This window comes from Diadema setosum, chromosome 17 (genome assembly GCF_964275005.1).
Source record: "Diadema setosum chromosome 17, eeDiaSeto1, whole genome shotgun sequence".
Taxonomy (NCBI): domain Eukaryota; kingdom Metazoa; phylum Echinodermata; class Echinoidea; order Diadematoida; family Diadematidae; genus Diadema; species Diadema setosum.
The window spans coordinates 17,670,847-17,698,316 of NC_092701.1; the positions used below are offsets into that span (position 1 = coordinate 17,670,847).

Below are 27,470 nucleotides of genomic sequence, written 5' to 3' on the forward strand. Positions count from 1 at the left end.
AATGTATGATCACATGACTCCATGTGCTCTGAAAAGTTATATCTGCTGCAGTGGTCTCGACTATCGTCACTTAGGAACAGTACTGGTATATTTTCTTTTAAAAGCTCTTTACAAACAGATTAAAGTGGATTTTGTAATAACTTTTCATTGTCAATAAGCGAATCTAAAGTGCTAGATATAATAGTATTAAAGAATATTTTCATTTCATATCTCACTTTGCTTACTATTTTTAAATAAGAATTAGAATAGGTATACTATGACCGCACACCTGAAAGGCTGAAACCCTTACATTGCTGAGTTACCCTCCAAAATAGCAATCGAAAATGTAGGCGATGTGATATGTGTCTACCCTTTATACTACATTGGATATATGCTTCGTGTAGTTATGTCCATTATATATGAGCAATGTGTTCCAAAAGCTTACTATGGTTTCATATTAATATGTCATATCGATGTATTGACATATTTCGTAGTCCCTACATTTCGTAAGTACTTTCATTTTTATTTTGTAACATTTCCATTTGCACAACCGACGTGACCTGCGACTTAAAGTTGGCCCAAGAACCATCTGCGCGTGCGTCAAGCTGACCGCATACAGTGTAACATTGCGTTGTGGTGAGAACCCTCTCTCCAAGTCGTTTTCTGCGAGACCGAGACTTCAATGGGCTCGCGCCTCGATCGGTGAATTATTTGCCCGTAATCATTTCGGCCGTGCAAATCGAAAGTGCCCCATTAGTCTCACCGTGTAATGTTAAAAATTACCACCACAACCATTCAACTGCGGGCCATGTTGTGGCCGTTGTCGTATGGCTGAAGTTTAAGTTTTTAACAATAAAGTCGAAAGTCTCCCTGGAAACTAAGAATGGGCTTTTTTCACATACTACATATTATTTTGATGCCATTATTTCATCCAAACAATGCATGTGTAAGAAAGAAAAATGGTATCGACTCTTACTTATTTGTTACCTTGCTGTTGAAGTGCCAATGTTCGCTCAATGCATGTTCATGTTGTGATGTCAAAATAATTTTGCCAAGAAATTATTTTTTGAACAATATACAACTCGAAAGATGTTTGTAGGTCTGTTTGCACTGAAACATTTGGATGGCTTTATAGTTTTTAAATTAACTTGTGTTCAGCTGTTACGAACGGTTTTGCTCCTGCCTGCCACAGTTACTCCTATGAATTATCTGAACACAAACATAACCTATACCCTAATCCTAGTCCTCACATCAAACTAAACCCAAACTCCTATCACAACCCCAATCCTCACATCAAACTAAACCCAAAACCCTATCACAAACCCAACCCTAACACTAAGGCCTAAGAAATTAAGAGGAGCACATGCCGTGTCACCGTTACGAACATTACGTATGAGATGCAAGTACAATTTGTACCCTTAACATTCTGGCGTAAAGTTTCCACGCTGAGATTATGACTGAGAAGTTTTGCGTCCGAAGACCAAAGTTCACAATGCTGTAATAGTGAGAAATGGTAATGTGTGTTGTCATTCGCTTCCAGAGGGAATGTGCTAGATATAAGCGTTTCATAAAAACAAAATACCCCTTTCCTCTTAACATACTGGACTGATCAATGAGTAAGAAAGATGGTAGGATTAAATGACAGTGACTCATAGTCATGACGTAGACTGTATGGGCTTAATTCACATAGGGATTTGTTCATGTTTTAAACCATGGACAAAGACCGTAGTTTGTATGGGGCGCCAAGTGGCGCATGGCCTATTTCGTTACGAAATCTTTCATTTCTACGAAATAAGCCATGCGTCTCATACAAAACTACGATCTTTGTCCATGTTTTAAACAATGGACAAAGATTGTATGCCACCTTCGTGGATTCGGGTCTAAATGGTGCGTGACGTGCTGGTCTCTACTGACTGTCCAATCGGCCTTATAACTAAAGTTGCTACATGGAGTATTGTGTAAATTTCTCTCCAAACGCGAAATCACAACAAAGCGCTTTGTTGCAGATTTTCAATCATAAGCCGATGAGGTCAAAGGGCGAATTCACATTCAGTGAGGAAACCTAACCAAGAGCGCCTGGGTTTATTACAGATCTAGAGGAGGTAAACACATTGTATGTTAATGTGGTTAATTTTAAAGACAGCAATATATATTCCGAAAGCTGTGTATTGGTGCTATGGTGCGCCACATTAATCACGTGTCATGTTTCAGGTCATCTTGGGCTAATGTAGGGCGGACACTGTTTCGTAGATCCAGTGGAAACCCTTACAGATAAAGAAACTTTTATGTGCAAAACATGTCTTTCTGTTGTTGTTTTGTTTTTGTTTTTTTTTTTGGCCCACAAGGGTTTTAATGTAGGATGTTATGAATATTGTACCTGAAAAAATCCCCAAACATCCTAAATAACGGACGCAATGTCAATATCAATTGGAGACGAATCCCCCTAATTTTATGTCGCATACAGGGTCGGTCTTTGTAATGTATAATGTACATAAGACATGTGAAGTGTGTGCAGCCCTGTAAAATGTTCTTATTTTTAAATGTTTATATTGTCATATTTTAGTACTCACGGAGGCTGTTTCAATGTGGTGAATCGCAATTGTATATAACATTTGCACTGCAGTGTAAAACGCTGTAGATCAATCAATTAAATACTTCAATGGCAAATAAAAGAATGATTATAGTGTCACATGATGTTTTGAGTTAATGTATATTATGCAGATAATATGCAAGGTATGTTTGTATGAATACACACCCATATGCACATATACATAATATGATATTCAGACATAATTTATGTGAATTTTTATACACATTTTACAAGTATAACACACGATCTTGAATGTATGATGAAATAAATGATAAGTGCTTGATCATGATAAGCCCAAGTGAAGCTTTATTTCACCTAGATCTTCGGAAGTTCGATTATGCATACAGCTGTATTTGGAATGTGTATTGGATAGAATGATACATGAAGGCGCATAGTTATACTATAAAATGTATTCATAACATAGAATAAAAGACTATGATAGCGAACTTTAATGAAATCAATGAATTCTACGTGTACAAATTTGAACAATCATAAAACCAATCTGATCATGCACTAATGTACAATGTTTGAATGTTTCTAGAGATGAATGGCGCTATATAAATGGTGTTTCATCATCATCATGATATAATAAATATTTACATATGCCTGCCCTGCGTACATGTGTGTGTGTGTGGTGTATGTTTGAAGAAGTACATTCATAGTGTGTTTGAGTGGATGAGTTCAGTGTATTTGCGTCAGTTAAATTTACACAAACACAAGAGAGGATGAAATAAAAACTGCAAAAATACCTAATATAGGGCCTACATGAGTGTACACACATGTATTTTGCATTGTATATACACTCATGTATGTAGCTGTTTCAATTTGACGTGTATGGAGCCTACACACACTGGTGTGTTAAACCCATTGTAATGAGGTATAACTAACTCACTGATGAATGGATTAACGGTAAGGGGGATTATAGTAGCTATGTTCAGACGGTGATTCTTAAAGGGATGGTACAGTATTGGTGGAGATGAGAATTGGGCTTTTAACTTTTTGCGAGATACCAAGAAAACACTTATGATATAGTACAGAGCATACCATTCTAAGAGGAATTCAAAGTTTATTTGATGAAAATCGGGTTTGGAATGACTGAAACATCCAAAAACAAAGTAAAACAAAGCGATTGTAATGAAGTGTGGGTCCCACACTTAATCAGAATCGCTCATTGTTGGATAACTCAGCCATTTCAAAACCAATTTTCATCAAATAAATGTTGAATTCTTCATAGAATTACATGCTCTTTCATATTTCATAAGAGGGTTCTCATTATCTCACCAAAAAATGTTAGAAACCTGAAATTTGGTCTCAACCAAAACTGTACGATCCCTTTAACATCGAGAATAAGCTCTATGGGGCGCCAAGTGTCGCACGGTCAATTTCGTTACGAAATCAGTAATCTCGTCGACAAAACGATCCATTTCGTCACCATATCACAAAACGATCCATTTCGTCACCATATCAGTCATATCGTCGACGAAATAATTACGAAGCAGTTGCGCTTTAGCGCAAATACCTGCGCTCATAGTCTAGTCCTACCAGCATTCACACAGGACAGTGAGTAAACACAAGTACACTGTGTTATATCCCGTTTTATCGTACATTTTATTTATCGGAAACCACACTTTTCCCGACAACCATTTTTGGACGTGATTAAAGATATCAAGATATACGTTCTTCCCCTCAATGCATCTTTTATTTTCAAAAGTACAAAAGTACAAACGTTTCTTAATCAATTAATCTTAATGCGTTTACGCTCTATCTTAATCATACAGATGCAAGACTTGACTGAATGACAAAGTTTTGTAATGTACATAATACCTGATGCTGGTAGGAATGTACAAAACAAAGCAAAGGCACTTTAAGAGGAAGCAGGCTGTATACAACGAATATATTATCCTGCCTATATTATGATATGTATATAAAAAAAGATAAAACATTCCACAATACCACCTTCTTATATACCATTGAAAGCAATCCATACAAAAATACTCTGTTTTGAAGGTTTTTCTTCTTTCTTTTTTTCAAAATGTTGAATGCAACAACTGTGAAGCATAATACAACTGTAAATATAACCCATTATATCCCTCACAAAATGCATCTCGTCCTCTGATTGGTCGAGAGCACTGTAAACAACAAAACATAATTCTACCATACAAGTGCGCGAAAAAGACTATACTCCCTAGGGAAATGGTAAAAACTATACCACGCTGGTGATTTTCGCGCCTTTTTTGCTTCGCGTCGCGACGCGAAATATTTCACGTGTAAATGAATGGGTATCGCAGCACCTTCGCTTCGCGAGAGATTTCATGTACAAATGAATGGGTATCGCGGCGCCTTAGATCACTGCACTTCGCGAGAACCACAAGGCACGCATACACTCAATGCGACACGGGTTACGTTGGAGAGACTCAGACTCAGACTCTTACAAAGCCCTCATTCTACGTTACAACAGAGTAGGCGATATCGTAGATCTATAATTAGACAACAATAAGCAAGCTAGGGTTCTTCGACGTACCGTAGGCCTTTGGGGAGTTCATGCTTCGCCGTTTGAAAGTTGGTCTCGCAGTTCACTATTTAACTCGAGCGATCCACCCAAAAGATGTTGACAAACGAAACTGCAGTAGATAGTAGGCCTGCTCTAACGTTAGCGCTAGTTAAGCCTATACGTTAGTTCTACCTGTCTGACAGTATGCCCTATTTCCCGTAATCTCATTCCTAATAATTATTTTTTAGAGTGTCTAGCGAGTAAGTTAGATAAACTTGTTCACTGTTTACGTTAGAACACCGTACGAATCACACGAATTTAGTGGCACTCGATGCTTTAATTGCTAGAATTTTTCCAGTGCCTAATCTAACCTTATACGCTGTTACTGAATGCTACCCCCCCCCCCAAATTTACAATGTATACTTGCATTTTAACAGGAAATGATGGTCCATATTCATGTACAGACATGACAGCTAGGTAGGAAGACGACAGAAAACACAATCAACTGCAGCTCACAGTCACATCAGTTGATCAGCTCGAGCACGCACATCATCACCGCACTGCATGGCAACCGAACGTACTTGTTGACAGATCGGATAGGCGTAGGCGTATTGCATGTATGAAGCGCGTAGTGAGTTTGCAGTTTGCGCATGTTTACCAGTACGTTGTACAGCAATGCACCGAGTACACTTCAGCGGCTGAGCGCGCAATTGTCTCTTCATAGTACGCGTACGCGCTGCCCTGCTGCTGAGCTGCTTTCCCGAGCGTGAATGACTAGTCAATCTTCTTGAAAAGTAAAGCAAGATGCCCTTAAAAAAGAGGTAAATTACAGAATACCAGCAGTCGAATACTCTTAAATTCATTGGGAGGGATATAAAACAAATATGCCAGGCCAATTTTTCGAGGCACCGGTTGAAACTATGTGCCTTCGGTGACTTCAGTAGCACTATTTTCTTCGGGGCTGCGCCCCTCAGAAAATAGTGCTACTGAAGTCACCTCATGCGCATAGTTTCAACCAGAGCCTCTCAGGCCTGGTATATTTGTATATTAATTTCGATAAAATTGTAATATAGTTTTATTCTCCCAGCGTGACCTCTTCAGTGTAAGTACTGCTCTCCTATAAGAAAGCCCTGCCATTGTTATTATACAATATCGTTGGCATGTGTACTCATTTTTACACCTAGGGTCAAGAGGGAGATCGTGAGTAATAGTACATCTCGTTCATGGAACATTGTGGACAAAACAGCATGTATAGGCATTAACCGCAGTTCTTTTGTTTACAAATCCACAGCCTTATTCACTATACCACAATGCCCCACAAGATTCTATAGAGTTCTCTATGACAAACGAAAATTGGTAAGAGACAAAGTGATACTGCATTCATAAGTATTTTTCTGGGGTCATATAGTAGTAAAATGGAAGTACATGACATGTAAATGATATACCCTGTTCTTGTTTCTTGGCTCATTTATTGAACCTATTGTTTGTCGTGCATTATCCTCAACAGGCCGTGCACGCATAATGATAATAATATTAACCAATATATAATTAATTCTTACAGTTAAGATAAAAAACAAATGAATATCCAACATCTATGAAGCAGGAAAAATACATAGTTTAATATCCTAGTATTTGCATTGTTTTCGCTGTCTCAAGTGTCTACATAAATCATACTTTCGTGCACATTAGGTCTTCGTTGTGGATATGGGGGTGTCGCTTTGGCAAAACAATGTATGAAGATTATTATCATGTACATAGTACCATCATGTTTACTCTTTCTTTTTTTCCTGCGTAAAGCTCGATACCATAACAAAAGTGCAAAGTACATGTTTCCCACAAACGCTGGCAGCAGATCCTCTATACCATCATTGACTAGATATTCTCACTTTAGGTGCTACATGCTAAATGTGTGTAATGTCGAGAAGACATAAGGAGAGTATCAAAACCTTTCTGTCCTATATTGAAATATTTCCTAGGTTATGCAACGAAGAATAATATTACAGATACACGTCCTAATTCATCAATATTACATTAAAAAAAATACCCAAAGGAAAATGAGACGTCTTGTATACTGAAGCATGTTCTGGTGATTCCACAAATACTTTTTTTTTTTTTTGCGGAAAGTGATGTCTTAGAGTTGACTACGTTTATTTCCATTGGATATCTTTATTCATGTATCGTTAAGCTGGTCCAGTCCCTCACGTGTGGCTGTTAAACGAGGATAGTTGCCCTTATTCAACGAGCCAGACTGTAAAACTTGCATCTACATAAAAATTATAATCTCTGTATTTTAACTCCATCAGGCGGGCTGATCCTGATAGTCAATTGAGATTTTTTTTTTTAACCGAAGTTTAGTGAAGAAAAGAATATTCAGTGTTTAGTTTGTGCTTTTATAGTACAGTTACTTTAAAAGAGTAGACCTTGCAATAAGCAGCTTAAATATACATGTAGCTATAATGGGAGAACCATTCTCGACTAGCACTTGTGCTAACTTTGGGTCCCCCCTTTAACAACATTATCTTCTGTTTTTCTAATTTTTTTTTTTACTATTTTTTTTTTCAGAACCTTTGTCTATGCGTATTTCTACATTACATACTTATTCATACTCTGCCTTTTCAATGATAAATGTATCACAACGAAACTAAATCTATTATACCACATGTATTCTTATGTAAGATAAATATAAGTATGTAACATCTATGCTTGCATAGCTGTCAGAACCACGTACAAAATCATTGTATTCTCATTAAAAAAACATTTCATGTTATTGTATCTTACCCTATGGAATTTCATGTTATCATGTTATCATATTCACATGTATGTTGTTAATAAACTCAACTCAACTCAATACCTCAAAGTACATGTTATCTCCAATTTGTTTGTTCTTTTCAAAGCACAATTAAGCGTTTACGTTACAAGCCTGAAAATTGAAAATTAATCTTTTGAAAACAATTGAGGTGACACAAAAATAATATCTGAAAATGATAAGGTATAAACTGTGACACTGTGTAATCAAACTTCTATGATTATTATTGCAATTGTAGCGTTTTCCTAAATCATAAACATGTTTTCTCTGTTAAAACCACAGTATGAGCACATTCATTTGGTTCTTGACAGAGTAAACGAGTTTTGGACAAGTTTCGATTATTTTTTCACACTGTCATGCAATGTCTTTAAATGCATTTTGTCGTTACTATCAATCAGAAATACACACGATGTGTCAACTATGGCCTGGCTGCAATACAAGCACAATGCTCATGTTGCCATGCCTGTGCACCCTCTAAGCATTCGTAAGTTGTGTGGTTTTTTTTTTTTAGTTATATTCTTCGTTCATAGTGTATGATGTATTGATTGTCTTCCTCCTTTAAGCTTGATGCTTTGTGCTGTTATGCAAAAACTATCATTTACAACTTTTCATTGTTAGAGAGAGAGAAAAAAAAAAATAGATGGAAGGAGGATCTGAGTTAGGACAAAGTCCAGTCTGCTTAGGTGGAACTAGCGAAGGTGTCGTGTTAGTATTTAGTGACGTGCACGGCCGATGGAAAACTGGGCGTAGTAGGTATAGGAGCCTTTTCACACCTTGGGGCTGGGGTCCAACTCGACATTTCCCGGGTCCACTCGGCGACCGCTCCCATCGATGTCGATCCGTCCGCCCATCGTCGTCCCGTGCTTACTGTGCATCTGGGCCGCCTCGATGCGGAACTTGGGCAGGGCTGGGCCCCAGTCTTCACGCGGGTTCACCACTGCGTGCCAACGCTGCAACCACAATACAGTAAACGAGAGGATCAGACGAGAGGAAAGAAATGAAATCGCTACTCCAGGGTCTTAAAATATAACACCTTAGCTCTATATTGCAGAAAATCCCATTCAATTTGGTTAAGCGGTCACAGAGAAATACGAAATGTTGTAAAGCATGTCATGAGTCTGATTCTTTCAAGTCTGGCACTTTGATGCTTTTGTGTGTGTATACTGTATAGACAGAACTTGGAGGGAGAGATTCTTGATATCCTCTACAAAATTTCTCATTTCTCTTTAACCACTGAAGCAAATCGAATGGGGTTTTTTGTAAGATGTGGGCAATGAGTTATAGTTTCATACATTGAATTTGTATATGGATTGATTCACTATTTCTAAAGATATCATTGCGGAGGGTCTCGTAATTTTTTTTTTTTTTTGGGGGGGGGACATACGGTATATCACATATTTAGATGGATTAAGTTGAAGTAGTAGGAGTAGCGGTATGGAAGGAGAGAGAAACTAGAAGGTAGAAATAAACTATTAGTATTGATTAGTATATAAAGTATTAGAAAGGTTTTAAGCCATGAGATCTGAAATCATAATGCGTCATATTCAGTTTCACACTATTTACTAGTAAATTAAATGATGCACCCAGTGCAATATACACTATCCAAACACATTATGCCATTGAACTTACCTTTCTCTATTAAAAGATCTTTTGGCAACATCCCTCTGAACATCAATGATAATTTCTGACGGGATGTGAACTTTAAGAAGCAGTACTGATTTTTGTCTCAGGGGATATTTCCAGTATTTTGTCATTATCGGTTGCATTACTGGTAACGAAATGGTAGGGTAATTTACCAATGCATGATTACCATTGTTTGGACTAACCCGTATGAAACCGCAAAGTAACTTTTGTGGGCATCACATACAAGGTGAACGTGTATTTTTGCTGTATACCATGGTGCACTGTCCACTACAATGCTCTCAAATACCACACTCTTTACACAATCTTCGTTTTATAAGATTGCATAGCCGTGAGGGATACTATCAAGCACCTTCCATTACATCTCCACTTTTTCTACCCCCGCGCACTCACGTGACTCAACCCTGTCCCTCTCGAACTCAAAGCCCAGCCCACTGGCCCAGGGCCCCGCGTTCACATTGGTCCCCGCGACGCGGGGACAGCCACAGGAGATCTTATCTTTTTTACGACTGACCGTTCACATTGGTATCTCATCTGTCCCCGAGCTGTGGGGGCATTTTGGGGCTTGGAGCGAGCTCTGCCACTTGAATCCAAGCATAGCGCATGCGCACATTTGATGACCACAGCTGGACGCTATCAATTGCGCCCCAAGGTCACTCTCCCCTCCAAATCTTGTCCCCGTACCCGACTTGCTTCGCGGGGACGAGGGGACAAGTCCCAGCGAGCGTTCACATTATGGTTTTGGAGGAGAAAGTCCCACAGCTCGGGACTTTCCCCGCGCCGCGGGGACCAATGTGAACGCGGGTTCTTGGGGTACACTCACCTCGGCAAGGCTGCCGTCGGCAGCCACGAATTCGTAGATCATGACGATGGGGATCCAGATGAGCGACATCATGGTCATCAGCCATCCAACGATCACGGCCCAAGTCGGGAAGGGCCCGTTGTAGCTCGGCTCCTCCCAGTTCAACCAGTTGAACAACAGCACAAACTACAGACAAAGACCGAAACACGGTGGTGATATCGTAATATCAAAAGGAGAACACGAATGAAGTTCGTTTGAATGTCAGTGGCATTCCGTTCATCTTAATCGGCGTTATTGTCAAAACATTCTGATCTTGGGCTCTTGCATGCTGCAGGGAACAAACTGAAGGATCATGAATATATAAGTAGATAAATTGAACACTTATCGGCTCACCATTGCACTAATTCCACTAATACAAATTATCAATTCAGTGAATATACATATTGTGGCAGATTACGAATCCTGCCAAGTAACTAATATTACGTTCGCATTGATAACCGCTCGCAGTAATCTCATCGGTCGACGGGACTATTTTTCTCATCTCGGCAAACTTACCAGCATGAGAGACGGAGTGAAGGCTGCCCAGTTGAGAGGCCACCACAGGAAGGTGAAGTGACCAATCAGCTTCTCGCCCACCATGGTCTTGATGTCATTGGTGAAGCGTTTGACGCCATAGAGCCAGGCGATCGCTATGCACTCCAGGAGGGCGTACACCAGATAGTTGAAGAAGGCACCATAGCTGTCCAAGTGAGCGACCCAGTAACTTCCGGTCTGATAGAGCCATTATTTCAATGAACCCCAAATAACTGATTGATCATGCAACCATTAACATTATTCAAAGCAACTCATGTAGTCTACAAGTAAAAAATGATATAAACTTACAGCCTCAAAACGTTATACTTGATGAATTAGAGAGTTGATTAGTTCAAGCATAATCTATATAATTTATTCATCTTTTACTCTCATAGAAAATAGGGTGACTTTTATCATCAACATACTTCTTGTCTCTAGCAATGTCAATCTTCGTGACAATCCTGATATTATACTGCCTTTCGTTGATCTGCACAAACCACATTGAGCTCGAGATGATTTCCGTCGTCACCTGATGTATACATGTATTTCAAGAGGTTTTGAATCTTACTTCATTTCTCAATAATTCATCATACCAATATTTCCTAATAACCAAACACATTATATATGTCATTTGACTAAAACACTAGACACCAAATTACTGAGTATTTATCATAGCACATGCGAACTCGAAAGGACTCACGTGGGTGATACAGGTGAATCCAAGGAAGAACATTACGATGCATGCAACCAACATGACGTAATTCTTGCGCTTACGCAGTGTGCCGGGGAACTCGTCCACGATCATTGTGACCAGATTTTCCATGATGGCAAACTAAGGAATGAAAACAAAAGACATAATAATTATAGTCAATACAAAGAAGAACTAAGAAAAGAAAATCGTCAACTGGTGTTCATGTTGGTGCAGCGGGTATGGTTATTAAACATTCGAGTTCAGAAGCCGATCAAACTTCATATCTGAATTTGAAATCATGTGTTATCTACAAAAATGCAGTCGAATTTCAGCCAATTGCACTCTAATAGTTGTTTTGACTACGTTAGATGTTTTCGCTGACACTAAAATCGATCGTATATAAGTTTTCAGACCACTGTTTTACATGAACGATGAACCTCGATTTGTTTATTTTAAAAGGGTTACTGTATGTTTTTTTTTCTTGTCGATAACATCTGTGATTTTCATATTTTCCACGTAAGCTGTCAGTACACATTTTTTTTTTTTTTTTTTGTCAAACCACTACAATTATCCTTGGAAAATAGGCCTGCACCAGACATTAGATCGACCGAGGCTAAAACAGCCAGTCCTTTAGATAGCACGAATAACTCCAGGATATGAAAACTTCTCGGCGAGGTCCTTGCATATTCTCTCTTTCTGTTCTTAATGGCAGTCGGGGCAAAGCGACTTGCAGATATCTCTGCTCATACTGGATTCTCTCGTACCTGACTGTCCAACCCAAGAGTGATCAACATGCCGAAGAAGAGAATAGACCAGAGAGGCGAGACGGGCATGCGGGCGACGGCGGCCGGGTAAGCCACGAAGGCCAGACCAAAACCTGTGAAAAGACAGAGGGGACTTGATGAAAATATAGTGTATCTTACTCTCCAAGTTCGAATCAAAACCGTCCAGAAGGATCATCCCTAGCTTGTGAAGAATAATCAAAGCAAAGCTAAATGTTGGATGGCAATGCTCTTTTATAATCATGGTGACTCGACATTTTGCCCCTGTGACAATTGCTCCTGTCTAGTCTCCAATCACATGGGGTTAGGATTAGGACAGTGATAGGGTTTTAGGTTTAATTTGATGAATTGATTAGGATTATGGTTAGGGTCATGATTGTGGGTAGAATGTATGTTTGGCTTAGCGTGCAAACATTTCATTGGAGCAATTGTCATAGGAGCAAATGCCATGGAACCCTTGTACAAGTTGTTGTATGTAGGATTTACCGGGTTTCCTGTAAATTGTTCTTCACGTTTTTGTCTTTACAACAGTCTTTACGACGGTTTCTCGCTGCACGGGAGAGAAACATTTTGCAACCTCACAATTATAAAGTAAGGCCTCAGTTGTTCTCCTGAAGGCGGTAGAAGCAACAACATTCAGACAGACTTGTGTCATGATTCATTCAAAACACAAACAATACACCTGAATAGAGCAAGCGCATAATAAATATGCCGACAATAACTTTACTGTATGCTCAGTTTCACATCACTTGAGTTCCTAGTCTGACCGGGTTGTTAAAGATCAAAGTTTCACACTAATATCTTTTTTTTTAATGGAAAGCCTGGCACTACTGAGGCAGTCTACCTTGTTGCACAACGGATTCTACGGGCTGGTTGAGTTCTTGGGCCATGAATCCCACGATGGAGAAGATGACGAAGCCGGCGAAGACGCTGGTACAGCAGTTGGCGATGGCCACGAATAGCGAGTCGCTGTTGTAAAATTAACAAAAGTTATAAGAGTTCATAATGACTTGATCATGTTGATTATGGGTTCCTTGACATAACAGACAAACACATGTACAGAGATCTATTCAGGGTACAGATACTAGTAATCAAAAAATACAACCGCCTTTATTACTTCATGCTTGTACCATGTACAGGATATAAAATACAATACACATTAAGAGACAACATGTGTTTATCTTTGTCTTCGCCTGAATCTATGTATTCTCTCTCTGTCCCCCTCTCTACTATGTATGTATGTATGTATGAATGTATGTATGAATGAATGAATGTATGTATGTATGTATGTATGTATGTATGTATGTATCTATCTATCTATCTGTCTATCTGCCTATCTATCTATCTATCTATCTATCTATCCATCCATCTATCTATCTATCTATCTATCTATCTATCAAATTAAAAAAAAATGTGTGAGCGTGTGATGTTTGTGTACTGTATTGTTTATTGATTATTAAATCCTTCTCCTAGTTTTCCTTTGTTCTTTGTCTTCAGGCTGTTTTCTGAGATTTTCATTTTCCCTTTGATGGTGATTATTGTAGTTATTACATTATCATTATTAAGCTCAATCAAAAAATAAAAGGAAGTAAAACAGAAGGATTCGTACCCGTATGCATTGTTGTGGAATTTGTTGTACGAAGCTAGGGTGGTGAGTCCGCCCCCTGCGGCGCTGAGTGAGTAGAAGATTTGGATAGCGGCGTCCTGCCACACCTGCAAAATGAAATGAGAAGACAATTATGCATTTCTGAAAATTGCCTCGTAATCAACAGATGACACTCTTCTTTTAATATTGCTTACATGAAATATCATTTTTTATGTAAGGAATGTTCATTAGCATGTCATGCAATGTAGATATAAAAAACAAGGTTGTAGTAACATAATTTTGGGTAAGAATACATAAAAGAACACCACGCCCACAACGCTAAATGTTCCCAGTTGTGCAACAGCTTTGTATTTTTTAAAGAGAGGGAACAAACATCTACTGTGGTGCTTTGTTGACTTTGTATACATATGAGGATAAACGCAATAGAGCAATCATTCGCAATTTCTTGAATTCGTTTAAAGAGGATGAAATATTTAGTCTCATTTGAGTCTGAAAGACCATTAGTCACGAAGGAAAAGCTTAAACTAGCCGAATCACTCTAACAAACGAAAAACCAAACATGTATCGTGCCACTCGTATTGTTTACAAGAGTTTCTAAGACTACCATGATATGAAAAAAAAAATAGAAGAAGGTAAGTGAGTTGCTGATTTCATTTCAATGTTGCAAATTCAAGCTAGATATTGACTATAACTTTTCGGGACTTTACAGTATTTGGACAAGAAAAGTTTCAGAAATGATAATGATGTAGCGATAAATCCTGAAAATTCCGACCACTGACACCGTTGTTTCCCCCATTGTCATCTCTCTTTACTTTAGCTACATTTTCTTCTCTTTCTTGTTTGTTCTTTTTAAGAAAATTATCTTTTTACAGGGCTTTTAATCTCAGAACCTACCCGAGCGTCGGAAAGTTTGGAGAGGTCTGGGGTGACGAAGAAGTTGATGCCATCACCCGCTCCTGGCAGCGTGACTCCTCGGATGAGAAGAATCAGTAGCACAACATACGGGAAGGTAGCCGTGAAATAAACAACCTGAAAGAAAGATAGAAAATTTACTTCTTGCTTCCATGTTTATTTTAAATGAATTACGTGCGATTTATTTTCAAACTCCATAAGGTTAAACATGGGCATCCTTTCACAAAGGGTGTAAATTCACGAGGGAAGTGGCACATACCTATATATTGGAGGCATTTTGGCAATGTTTACATACCCATACTCATAGGTAGGCCTATACATTGTGCAAACGAACATGTATACATACACACATACATGCATACACACATACACACATGCACAGAACACATGCATACATACACACAATATACATAAAATAAACATGCATAAAGGGATAGGAAACTTGTGGTTTCTAAAAATATATTCCCTTCAATGTGACAATCAAACCACCCACGTACAGTACTATTCACAAACAGGCTTGAGGTGCGCGTCTCTATAGGGCAATTACCTCCTGGGCAATACCCCGGACCCTTCACCTGACCCTAACCCTAATCCTAATCCTAACCCAAATCAAAACTCTGATCCTAACCCTTACCCTAATCTTTGCTCTAAACTTGTGAACTGTGTAAATCAGCTTATCACTTTGGCGTCACGTGAGCTTGCCAAAATTCATCAAGTATCTCTTTCAAATCATTTAGTGTTTAGATAGCATTTTGTGTATGTAAGAGAGAAAGAAAAAAAATAAAATGGATAATGTTATTGCTAAATTAGCAATGATGGTAACGTTTTATACGTCACTGCGGTTACCTAATACTAATCACATTGGTAAAAGTAAAAAAAAAAGCAAACAAACACTAGAATGTCGCTGGTATGCCTCCGCCATAATGCATGGTTCTCCCAATATGTGTAGGATAAAGTACGTCTTGTGATGACAGTTTTGACATAATTGACAAAAAAGATATATAAATAGAATTACAAGACCCCGCCACTGAGTTTCGCGTGGTACCTACCTTTCCAGATGACTTGATGCCCCTCACGAGACAGAGGTAGACGATGAGCCAAGACACGAAGAGGCATATCAAAAGCTGCCAGATTATTCCGTTTGGTTCGTTCATATTGGGTGCCTCCTGGAGCACCGCTCTCCTGGAAAAATGATACAGCAAGATGGAACATAGGCTTATAAAAATGACGTATTTAAACGTAAGCTGGCTGAATAAATAGATGATATGAATTCATGTGAGTGGCACTAACGATATCAATCTCAACAATCTGTAATACTAATGAATACGATACAAGGTAATGATATTCATGATTTCAATGATGATGAAGATGATGATGATAATGATGATAATGAGTGATAATGACAATGCTTAAGATAATATTCATAGTTATACACTTAAGTATGATAGCAGTATAATGATAAGAGTAATAAATATCAATAGAAATTACCATAATCGTGATAATAATAACAACAATAATATTAATGACATTGGTTATTATCACGGAGAGGGAAAATTCGTCAAGAGTAGTAACGTTTTACTGTTGACACGAGTGTTCCCGGGATTGTGAATTATTGGCCCTTTCACTTTACATTCTAACATCAACAGTACCGCACATTGCTTGGATCAAGGGGTACTGCATGAGAGATTGACACAAGTTGTCTCTATAAGGTGAAAATGAATAAATGCACAAAAAGAGTGATCATTCATGAAGAAAAGGATGAATGGGCAGGGCGACAGAGAAGAGGGGTGTGGGGGGGGGGATAGGAGGGGAAAACAGAGAGAAGACTTTTGTTTTCAAACGAGATAATGTACATTTTCAGAATTATTTTGTCCTTTTGTGGGCATTTTGTAAGTTTGACTCCATATCTATCCAAACATCACCGTCTTCAGTACAAGGAGTTATGTATAAAGAGCACGGAAAAGTCCGTCGCCATGAACACGTACTTCCAGTACTGTTCGCTCGCCAACTGACGCGAGCTCGCCAGGGGATCCACGTAGTCCGAGATGTTAAACGTGCCGTCAGCGTTGCGGGTGACGTTGTAGTAATCGAGAGTGGCGTCGCTCGTGGAGTTGAGCAGGACGCAAGTGCCGTTCTCGAAGATGATACCGTCTCCGTCTATGCAATTGCGGTAGATGTCGTAGCAGTATTCGTCGTTCCAGGTGTGAGTGCACCCGACCCAGGGTAGTTTACTGGTGAAGGAGACGCCGAAGTAGTAGACGGTATACGTGATGATCACGTTGTAGTAAATACCGACGTACGCGGCAGTCACCATCTGACAGTACCCGATACCTAGGGAAGGGATGACGACGACGATGATAATGATGATGATGTTTTTTATTGTAAATATGATGTCGATGATGATGATGATCATCATCATTACTGTTATTATTGTCATCATTATTTTTATTGTAACTATTATCATTACTGTTGTTTTGATGTTATCATTATCATTGATATCATTATTGTTTTTTTATTTTTTTATTTTTATGGAAACATTGTTGCCATCATTATTTGTGTTCATTAATTGTGTAAGTATTCGCAATCGACACTTCTCATATCAACGTCATTTTCCAAATCTTATGAGCTCAGTTTGATGGCCTAATATGTGCTCGACATAATCATCGGCCAGGAAAATCATGTTCATCGTACGGCAAGACATAATTTAGGAGAAATGAAAAAAAAAATGATAAGAAAAAAAAATGGGATGTCTTTATCACCGTCCACCAGTCTATGTGGCCAATCTTTCATCAGACCACTCTCTCGCTTTTTTTTTCTTCCATAGTATTGTCCATTCATTATTTCTGGTCATCATAGCTTGCTTCACCTTTCTACAACTGACCTATTTTACCTGGCTTGCTATGAACGACAGCGAACGTAGGAAAAGAAGTAGCAGTGATGATCACAACGATAGCAAAATAATAACAATAAAAGTAAGAAAATTGATAAAATGCATTGCAATGTCAATAACCGGAGCTTTACCCGGACATTGTGGTATATGCTTGCATGTGATTTTCGCTGACCCACCTTTGAAAAGTGGTACAGATTTCCAGCACTGAATCGGTCCCAAACTGCAGTATTGGCCGAGGGAGACCTCCAGAATGAAGAGAGGCAGACCAGCGAAAAACAACATGATGACGTAGGGAATGAGGAATGCGCCTGTGATCGATGAATTTAAAATAACTTGAGAGTCCGGAAAATAAGGTTTGGATCCATGCAGCGAAATTACAAAAAGGCTGAGAATATATAAATGCTGCCTTTGGTTATTGACGACATCATCTCTACATCATCTCTCTTTCGATATTCCGAGTTTTTTGCATTCATTCCCTGCGTAAAGTTACAGTACTTAAGAATGGTTGACTCTCAGATCATTGTTCTCAATGTTGATTGTTAATTTTGTCATTTAAATTGTCACTACTACACTGAATTAAAATGGTTCTAATATAATATACACCGTCTGAATATTGTACCTTGTTTTATATGCACTGAACACTGAGTAACGTTTTGACTATGGCATATCATGTATGAAATGTAACACACTTATTTAATAGACAGTTAGAAGCAACATGTGGTCTATTTGTTCATTTTTTGATACTGATTTTAGTATTGGAATAATTTTAGTAGGTCAATAAATACATATCGTTCTCCGTAATAATTCCACGCCTATGAATTTAGGACCTACAGTTTTACAAATTAGCTTATATATATAGGCCGAATCATATTTCTGTTATTTCCTTGCGACACCTTTATCATTGCTACGATTTGACCAATAACATTTGTATTCAGATTCATGGACGTTCTCATGTTCTCGGAAAGATGACGTGAGACGTATTTCTCGTCACATTGGTAAGTACAGCTAACGTATATAAGAAGCGTATAAGCACACCAACATATATATATTTATATTGTAAAAGGTTGAAAAAAAGTCAATCCGTGTTAAGTCATCGTGACATCCACCGAAGATCTGTTCTTCAAGGTGTTTCGCGTAAACTTACAAGTAAAATTTGTTGTGTATTTTTTTCAGCATAGTATTATCTACGCTCTCACAGACATGTTAAAGGACACAAAATCAATTGTTCGTGTATGGGTGAAGCTTCTGTAACTTATACACAGTGGCGTATCTAGGGAAAACGGCGCCCGGGGCAAGCGTGAAAATTGCGCCTCTGATTTCTGAAAAAGTGTTCAACCCCAACCCCATCCCGGTAGGGACTCTAAAAAAAAGGTCCACATGATATGCTTTTTGAAGCACCTAAGAGGGGTCTTTTGAGGGTGATTTAAATGAAATAGATTTTGACAAATTTTGGCGAGCGAGTGTAGCGAGCGAGCCGAAAATTTTTGTATTTCAGCTTACAAAACATGGAATTCATGTCATTTTTTCTTATTAAATCTTACAATTCTAATCTAGATATAGTAATGGCCTTATAGATAACGATTTATAACAACAAACTAAGGACTTGAAAAAATACTCTAAATTAGTATAATCACATGCGCGAGTGAGCCGAAATTTGTATATTTCTTCGTCATCATCACGTTTTGTTCTTATCTTCTTTTTTGGGGGGATAAATTTTGGCGAGCGAGCGCAGCGAGCGAGCCGAAAACTCATATTTCAGCTTACAAAACATGGAATTCTTATCGTTTTTGCTTATTAAATCTTACAATTCTAATCAAGATATAGTGACGGCTTTAGAGATAACGATTAATACCAACAAACTAAGGACTTGAAAAAATACTCTAAATTAGTATATATGCGCGAGTGAGCCGAAATTTGTATATTTCTGGGTCATCATCACGTTTCCTTCTTATCTTCTTTTTTTTTTTTGGGGGGGGGATAAATTTTGGCTAGCGAGCCGAAAATTTGTGTATTTCAGCTCACAAAACATGAAATTCTTGTTTTTTTTTTGGCTTATTAAATCTTACAGTTCTAATCAAGATATAGTGACGGCATTATAGATAGCGATTCATACCAACAAACTGAGGACTTGAAAAATACTCTAAATGAGTATGCGCGAGTAATGAGCCGAAAATTGTATATTTCTGCGTCATCATCACGTTTCGTTCTTATCTTCTTTTTTTTTTCTTCTTTTTTTTTTTTGGCGAGCGAGCGCAGCGAGAGAGCCCAAAATTTTTGTATTTCAGCTTACAAAACATGGAATTCTTCTCTTTTTTGCTTATTAAATCTTACAATTCTAGTCAAGATATAGTGACGCCATAGATAACGATTCATACCAACAGACTGAGGACTTGAAAAATACTCTAAATTAGTATGCGCGAGTGATGAGCCGAAATTTGTATATTTCTGCGTCATCATCACGTTTTGTTCTTATCTTCATTCTTTTTTTTTTTTGGCGAGCGAGCGTAGCGAGCGAGCCGAAAATTTTTGTATTTCAGCTTACAAAACATGGAATTGGGAATTCTTGTGTGAACACAATAAACATTGTTATTTGTCCGCGTCATCATCATGTTTTGTTTTTATCTTGTTTGATTTGGTTTTCTTTTTTTTTCCTCCTTCTTCTTCTTCTTTTTCTTTCTTTTTTTCCTTCTTTTTTCCCGTTTTTTTGCGCCCCCAAGGAGTGGCGCCCGGGGCACGTGCCCCCTTGCCCCCCCCCCCCCTAGATACGCCACTGCTTATACATTATTTCGTTTGTTTGCACTGTGTAGGACATTGGCCGTTCGATCAGATAAAAGGTTCTGATTGTAATAACAAACATCTTTCATTCATCTGCATCCTTCCACTCATTTGTGTAGACAGTATAGCTGCATGGTGTCTGGTTCTAAGGTCTCTTTTATGTCAAAGGTCATAGAGGGGACAGCGGACAACTTGACAAACTCATCGTGCATCAGGGAGCTGTGAGGGAGGGGGAGGGAGGGGAAAGAAGTTTTTCTTTCGCACTAAAGACACGTCAAACCGAGATGTTTTAATGGGAAATTCCAGGCCAATTGTTGTTGTTGTTTTAAAGGAAGAAAAGAAAGAAAGAAAAAATGGGGCCCTATACATCAAATAATTTGCCCCAGACAATACTAATATAAAACAAATACAGTAAATCTTAGAGATATTAAACAAGAATACTAAATATATGGAGATGTCTCCACAAGGGAGGTCATAACGTCTCCACGAGGGAGCTCATAATGGGTGTCTCCGCAAAGGAGCTGATACAGTCTCAACGAGGAAGCTCAAATAAGAAAATACTACTATTTAATATTAATTATTAGGCCAATTAAAAGTGACTCTGAAAAGAAAGAGAAAAAATCGACAAGCACGACAGTGAAAATTTGATCAGAATTGGACCAAATTAAGGAAATTATGAAATTTGAAAGAACCATACTACAGTAACTTAAACAATTGATATGAATATGTAGGTGAGTGAGATGATGACGTCCTCACCTCACATTTTCCATTAATCTCGTACCGCAAAAATGGCGAAAATTTAGTTTTCTCGTCCTCAAGAAGACATCACGTTATTCCTGGTTGATTAACTTCAAATAATTATCAGTCAGATAAATCTGGATTTGAGACTGGGGCATAATTGTGTTTGGCCAAAAACTAAAAATTTTATGATTTTGTTTATTTACTTTGAGGAAAATTGTAAAGGGAAGACATCGATTCACTATTTGCAGATTATTGATTGTTCTTGAACTGTAAATGAAAACTGCACTATTAATTTCATAACTTCCTATATTTTTATCCGACTTTGATTACACTTCCACTGTTGTGCTTGTATGATTTTACTCTTTTTTCTTCCAGATTAACGGTTGTTTGTCATTATATTTATATATCCTCCTACGGTTTCGTTTAGAATCACTTCCAAGGAAAAGGTAAGGACCAATGCTCTTTACGTACCCCCTCCGTTCCTGTAGGCAAGGTAGGGAAAGCGCCACACGTTGCCCAGACCCACGGCATAGCCGAGACAGGACAAGACAAAGTCCATCTTGTTGGTCCAGTTCCCTCTCTCCTTGTTCTCGTCATTCTGGAATTCTCCTTCTACCTGCGCTGAAGTGCCATTTTGAACCTAAACATAATAAAGAAAAATATATATCCATACATAACAAATGTACTTATGCATACATAAATAAACAAACAAATAAGTAGATAGATAGATATGTAATATATAATATATATATGAGTGTGTGTGTGTGTGTGTGTGTGTGTGCGTGTAGGCCTATATAAAATTTTACATGCTAGTAATCGATGAGATATACATACACCCATACATGAATAGTTATGAGATATTCACATACGTATTAATCATTGTTTTGTACTTATCTAAGTTTTCTTACTTTTTTTCAGACAAAGGCATCCTTTTACACATTATTTGCCATTTTGTTTGCAGTCTACAACTTTTGTATTTCGTTGTACGATTTAAATGTTGACAATAATATGTAAAGTTATCTGCAAAACTGGGCTATGATTAAAAAATGAACATAATGTTTTGTGTGAATGTATGTATAATGTATAATGATAAATCTAGAAACATAAACCTACTTTTTACTGAAGTTTTAATGAATGACAAAATTATAGGCATGTGAGGTGTTGCCACTATATAAGAAGAACAAGCCAAGAACCACAATGTTCACAAAATCAGTGTTAATCGTATTGACCGCGTTTGACAAAATGTCTGTTTTATTGACGTTGTTCTAGTTGTTTACTTCAGAATTAATAACACATCAGGATCCTGTGCAAGACAAAATTAATGATCATCATGAGAACCCATTCCCAAACCCAAAGTTCTTTTATCGCTAGTAAAGCAGTGCGTTCACCAAAAGACTACAATGTCTTGCCCAAGTGAACTGAGGTATGAATCTTGCTCAAATAAAGACAGAAAGCAAACAATGAGTATTATATGCCTTGAATTTTCAGTCATGTCTAGTCAAGGGGGTATGGCTCGCCTTGCACCTCCTTGGTCTAACATTGTTGTATAGTATACACACCTGATGCTGTTTGCACATCACTGTGCCCTTGTTGTGGTCTAGGCCCTACATTGAATATTTGCGTATGAATGCTACAAACCCTACTGTCTGTACTGTGAAGCCACGTCAAGGTACTCTACTAGTAAATGAGGAACATGAGATTGCCTCTTTACACACATGACTGCACAAGCCAACTTCTTTGAAGTACAATGGGGGCGTCTGATCGATCGCACAAGCCTTCTGGAGCCGTGAGAACAGATGGTCCTCATACTCTCACAGCGAACCCTGTGACACTTTCTGCGCTATACATTGTCGAGATCACACACACACACAAAAAAAATGGTCAAAAAAGTGGCATCACTTTGAATATGAATAGCTGCAGTTGCTGATAGCTCCGCCCGACTTCGTGAAATGAGAGGTTTTATGACCTCATTTAGAGCATGAGAGAGGGGGGGGGGGATGTAATTGATTCATAGGATATTTGTTGTTGTTGTTGTTTTTAAAGAGAAATAAACAGAAATAATCTAGCTGACTGTAAGGATCTCTGGGCAGAGTTTGAACAGACCTTCCCTGAAAATGTCAGATTGATGTCAAAACAGGGCGGTGGAGGAGAGAGATCACTCGGGCAAACAGCTTAGTTTATTAATTGACTACCAGAAATATTTTTTTCACTCTTCATTGAATTTGCAAGAATTTCGAAGTTGCTTATCGAGAATTATGTCAACAGTGCGAGCGCTCTTTGAAAGGGCTCTTTGAAAGATAGGATTCATTTTTCTTTATTTTTTTAGTGTCATCACTAATGCAGTAATCCACGTAAGGGTGTGGTCATTATTCTTAAAATATATCGCTCCTGAGATGGACTCCGTACTGGTAGCCAAATCACACTTTTTGGCTCTTCAGACCCCCGCAAAAGACCTCCAGAGAAAACCATAATGCCATAGGAGGTCACCTTTTATGACGTCATCATTCTCGCTATCATTCAGGTCAGCTCGCGCACTCTGCGAGTGAGCTATGTGTACATAATAATGGTGGACATGAGCGGTAATTCGGGGTATTCTGACTGGAGAATTAAGAGATCGAGCTTTTCACCACCATAATGACGTCGATTTGAGCTTATTTGTGGCAAATATGTCAGGAAACCGCATCAATCACCCATCATCTAGAACGAAGGATGCGCCATATACAACTCGAACCCGTTTGACCCTATGTAGGCCTATAGTAGACTAAACTAAACTGATGTCAAAAGACTTGCACGTCAGAAAAAACAAAACGAAACAAAACAAAACAAAAACGCATAACAAACAACCAGCCCACCATATATCAATATGAAATATAGGGATGTCTTCACCAGATTGCATCGGTTGGGTATTTGACACAATGGACAGAGATACGCAGTCCCAGTTTCTTTTGTGCTGCTATACGCATACGGGCTCAAGAGGAGCGAAATGTTACAGGCAGAACGGCGCAAGTTTCACATATGAATTAGTGGCGTTCCCAGTTCCCTTCTCCCAAGGCTTGCTAAAAGCATTTGATTGACATGGTGGGTGGTGAACAAAGCTCTCGCATGTTCCCCAGATCTTAGAACGCTGTATGGTACAACTGAACACCACCTTCATGACTTCGTCACGCATGTTAAAGTCTTACAACATTGTGTAGGTGGATGTCATAAAATGAATATAATCATGGATTGTTTTCTTCACGTCTAACCTTAGGCTTACATTAGCACGTACGGAGTGTGTGAACGATGACTGTGAAACAACCAGAAGAGTAGATGTATTGACTTCTGAATTTCTATTATGAATTTCCCTTTTCTATTGTAGAGAATTCTCTTTTAGAGATGCGGACAATGTGTTGCAAATGCGAACAAACAGCGTATATCTATCGTGTGTCGTCCTCGAACAACACCAACACCCAACATGAAGGTGAAACGATAACCACTCACAGTAGGGCCTGTAAACAAAATATCAAAGCGAAGATTGGTTGATAAGGCAGCTAGCAATCTTAAGACACGTAAGGTGAGGAAATTCTTCCTTCTATTTTCTTTGGATTGTCGCAATTTCAAATTAGTGGTCTTGTTTGTTCTTAAACGTGTCTTAGCTCATGTACCTGTCTTGCCAGTGCTCGCTTTATCCTGTTTGTTGGCCTCGTCGTTGCTGGATTCATACATTTTATTTAGTTTGACTAACCCCTAAACAAAATGATATGTTTATGAATACGCATTTATTTGATTTGGTCAATTGTTGTTGCAGTACATACTGGATTTGGTGGCCACGCATATTTTATTTTTTTTTTATTGCCCCAATATAGCCGATGTTGTTACCGGTGGGACCCACAATCTGCAAGCTTCCCTTTTTAGTGCCATGAATTCACCAATTTTCATCCTAAAGTTATTCATCACTCAAATCATCCACTTTTTTAATTTTCATCTATACCCTGTTTTGGGGGATTACTTATATTGACATATTTTTCGTATGTGTGTGTTATCAATTTTGTAGAGATTTTGTTTAGATGAGAAATAAACTTGAACTTGAATCATCCTCATACGGCTACCATCCGAGGCACATGTGCTGAGAAGTCTTGATGAGAAATATTGACTCTTGTGATTCAAGACGTCACTTATGATGTGGTGGAACGGATACCGACTGATTTCAATTAATGTACACATGACTTTTCACTCTTGGATGGTTGCAGCCCCACCTCCCATCTCCTCTACACCCCACCCCAGCATCACAAGAACATCTCGCTCTAGTTAAGCACAATGGTCTATTTTGATGATGTTTACGCGAGGTGCCACAATATTTCAATGCTGAATTAAAAAAAAGGGTTCTCTTCGCCCCTAGGCAACAAAATCTCACGACAAAGCACCGACCAAGAAAATAAAATAATAAAACCAATACAGACCACTGGTTTCTGCCAAACATGTTTCCACATGGGCGCGTAAGCGCTCCAGAAAATTCTGAAAATAGATGAAACGTTGTTGTTAACATGGCCATGCTTTCAAACTTTTGGAATCTCATATTTCATCTTCCTATATACAGAATATCAATATATCTATTCAGACTTATTGGCACTGAAAAGAATGACCTTATTTTCGAAGTAAAAGCGACAATCTAAGTTCAGCATGATGCACTCGCACACACGAGTATGAATGAGCAAAATATATTCCAGGATAATCAATATCTATAAAACTGATATGATCTTCACCGTTATTAAATGATATTTTCTATAATCCTGGATGCTAGAAGACGATGCAGTTCTAGCTCCCTGGTATCATTATCACTTCCTACGAGAACTTCTGGAGCACAAATCCGAGAACGCTGACAATCCGTACGAGAGTTACGTGAAGACAATTAAGAGCAAGTTGCCAAGTTTACTTGGGTCTGAACCAAAACCAAGTTCACTGACTGTATTGCAAGTTGTGAAGAAACAAAATGAGACCGTGCGGTCTTATCGCCGACCTCCAAGCGACCTTTTAATTAACAAGTAACTGTTTCCTTCCCTAGAAGCACCCGATTACAAGCCTTGAACATAGCGCTACAATTTTGCATCATAGCTTTCCCATTTTCAGTTCAAAACCAGGAGAAAACTCACGCTTGCCAAAACTGACACTCGAAAGAAACATTCATATTAAACGAGGGATTTTACCCTATATTTATTTCTATCTTATCAATTCTATTTCCTTGTTTTTAGTATGTGTGTGTGTGTGTGTGTGTGTGTGTGTATGTATGTTTGATTAAAACAGCCTGGGCCCTGAAAGCTGTTCGTAAAGTTACGAACAGCTTACGAGCGACTGGTGAATAGTCCTGATGTGCTATAATTACTTATCAGAATTTCCATAATTCAGCACAAGAAGTAATCACCAGTCGCTCGTAAGTCGTTCGTAACTTTACGAACAGCTTTATCCCCTGGTTGTGCTACTGGTCTCTTTATAACATTCCAGACTGTGTACACTTGCAGAATTAATATTTGGCTATAAAGTATTTCATGTATGATATCCACATACACACACAAACACAGACAGACAAACAGACAGACAGATGACTTTCTGCCCCCCCCCCCCCATTCTTGCCTGCTTTGGCCTCCTGCTTTTCTATATTCTTATACCACTACATTTTGGGCTTTTGGGAGAAAAGCTTGCTTCTATCATTACTGGGCATTAGTATAGTTGACGTGGTTAACTGTACTCAATTGAACAAGAGACCCGGGGGTCTCGCGCTCACCTGAGTATCGCAAGTTTACCTTCCATGCATTCTTGCATACTCTTACCTGAGAACATTGGAAATTTTGGGTGGGGGTAGCTTTGAGAGCTGGGGGAACGGTGTCCATTTGCATGTTCCATTACACTGGTCAAAATACCTGCCAAGTACACTGTACTTTATAGAATGTTGGATTATGCAGTTCGGGAAAAAAAGGACTTAAAGCTCTATCACCTTTGATTCTAGAGAAGAATATTATTGAATATTCCTTAATTTAGGATGTTTGGACCCCCTGGGGCCACCAAGGAAAGCATGGTCCCCATTCAAACACTTTAAGATCCTATCCCCCCCCCCCCCAGGAATGCTACTTTGGTGAAAATCAATTAATGTTGTTTTCAGCAAGAAGATGAAAATTTAGGTCCATATTTGGATCCCCCTGGATCTGCAATGAACAAAC

General features: G+C 38.5%; 1 protein-coding gene across 1 annotated transcript; it reads right to left on the reverse strand.

Annotated features, from left to right (window-relative positions):
• Positions 1 to 8,633: 8,633 nt before the first annotated feature.
• Positions 8,634 to 27,149, reverse strand: LOC140240479 (sodium- and chloride-dependent neutral and basic amino acid transporter B(0+)-like). Its single transcript, XM_072320254.1, has 13 exons — positions 27,084 to 27,149; positions 21,751 to 21,919; positions 17,940 to 18,071; positions 16,859 to 17,204; positions 15,923 to 16,055; positions 14,856 to 14,990; positions 13,965 to 14,068; positions 13,200 to 13,324; positions 12,338 to 12,450; positions 11,583 to 11,714; positions 10,865 to 11,080; positions 10,331 to 10,495; positions 8,634 to 8,816 (listed from the first exon to the last, which is right to left on the reverse strand). The coding sequence occupies exons 1-13, from the start codon at positions 27,147 to 27,149 to the stop codon at positions 8,634 to 8,636; spliced, it is 2,019 nt and encodes a 672-aa protein (XP_072176355.1).
• Between the last annotated feature and the right edge of the window lie 321 nt (positions 27,150 to 27,470).

Bases quoted from the DNA above. Each gene is read 5' to 3' on its own strand.
- LOC140240479 (XM_072320254.1), bottom strand. From the start codon at position 27,149: ATGCAAATGGACACCGTTCCCCCAGCTCTCAAAGCTACCCCCACCCAA. The intron at 21,920-27,083 runs GTAAGAGTATGC...TATTATGTTTAG, and splicing joins AAAATTTCCAATGTTCTCAG to GTTCAAAATGGCACTTCAGC. The intron at 11,081-11,582 runs GTGAGTCCTTTC...TGGCTCTATCAG, and splicing joins GATTCACCTGTATCACCCAC to ACCGGAAGTTACTGGGTCGC.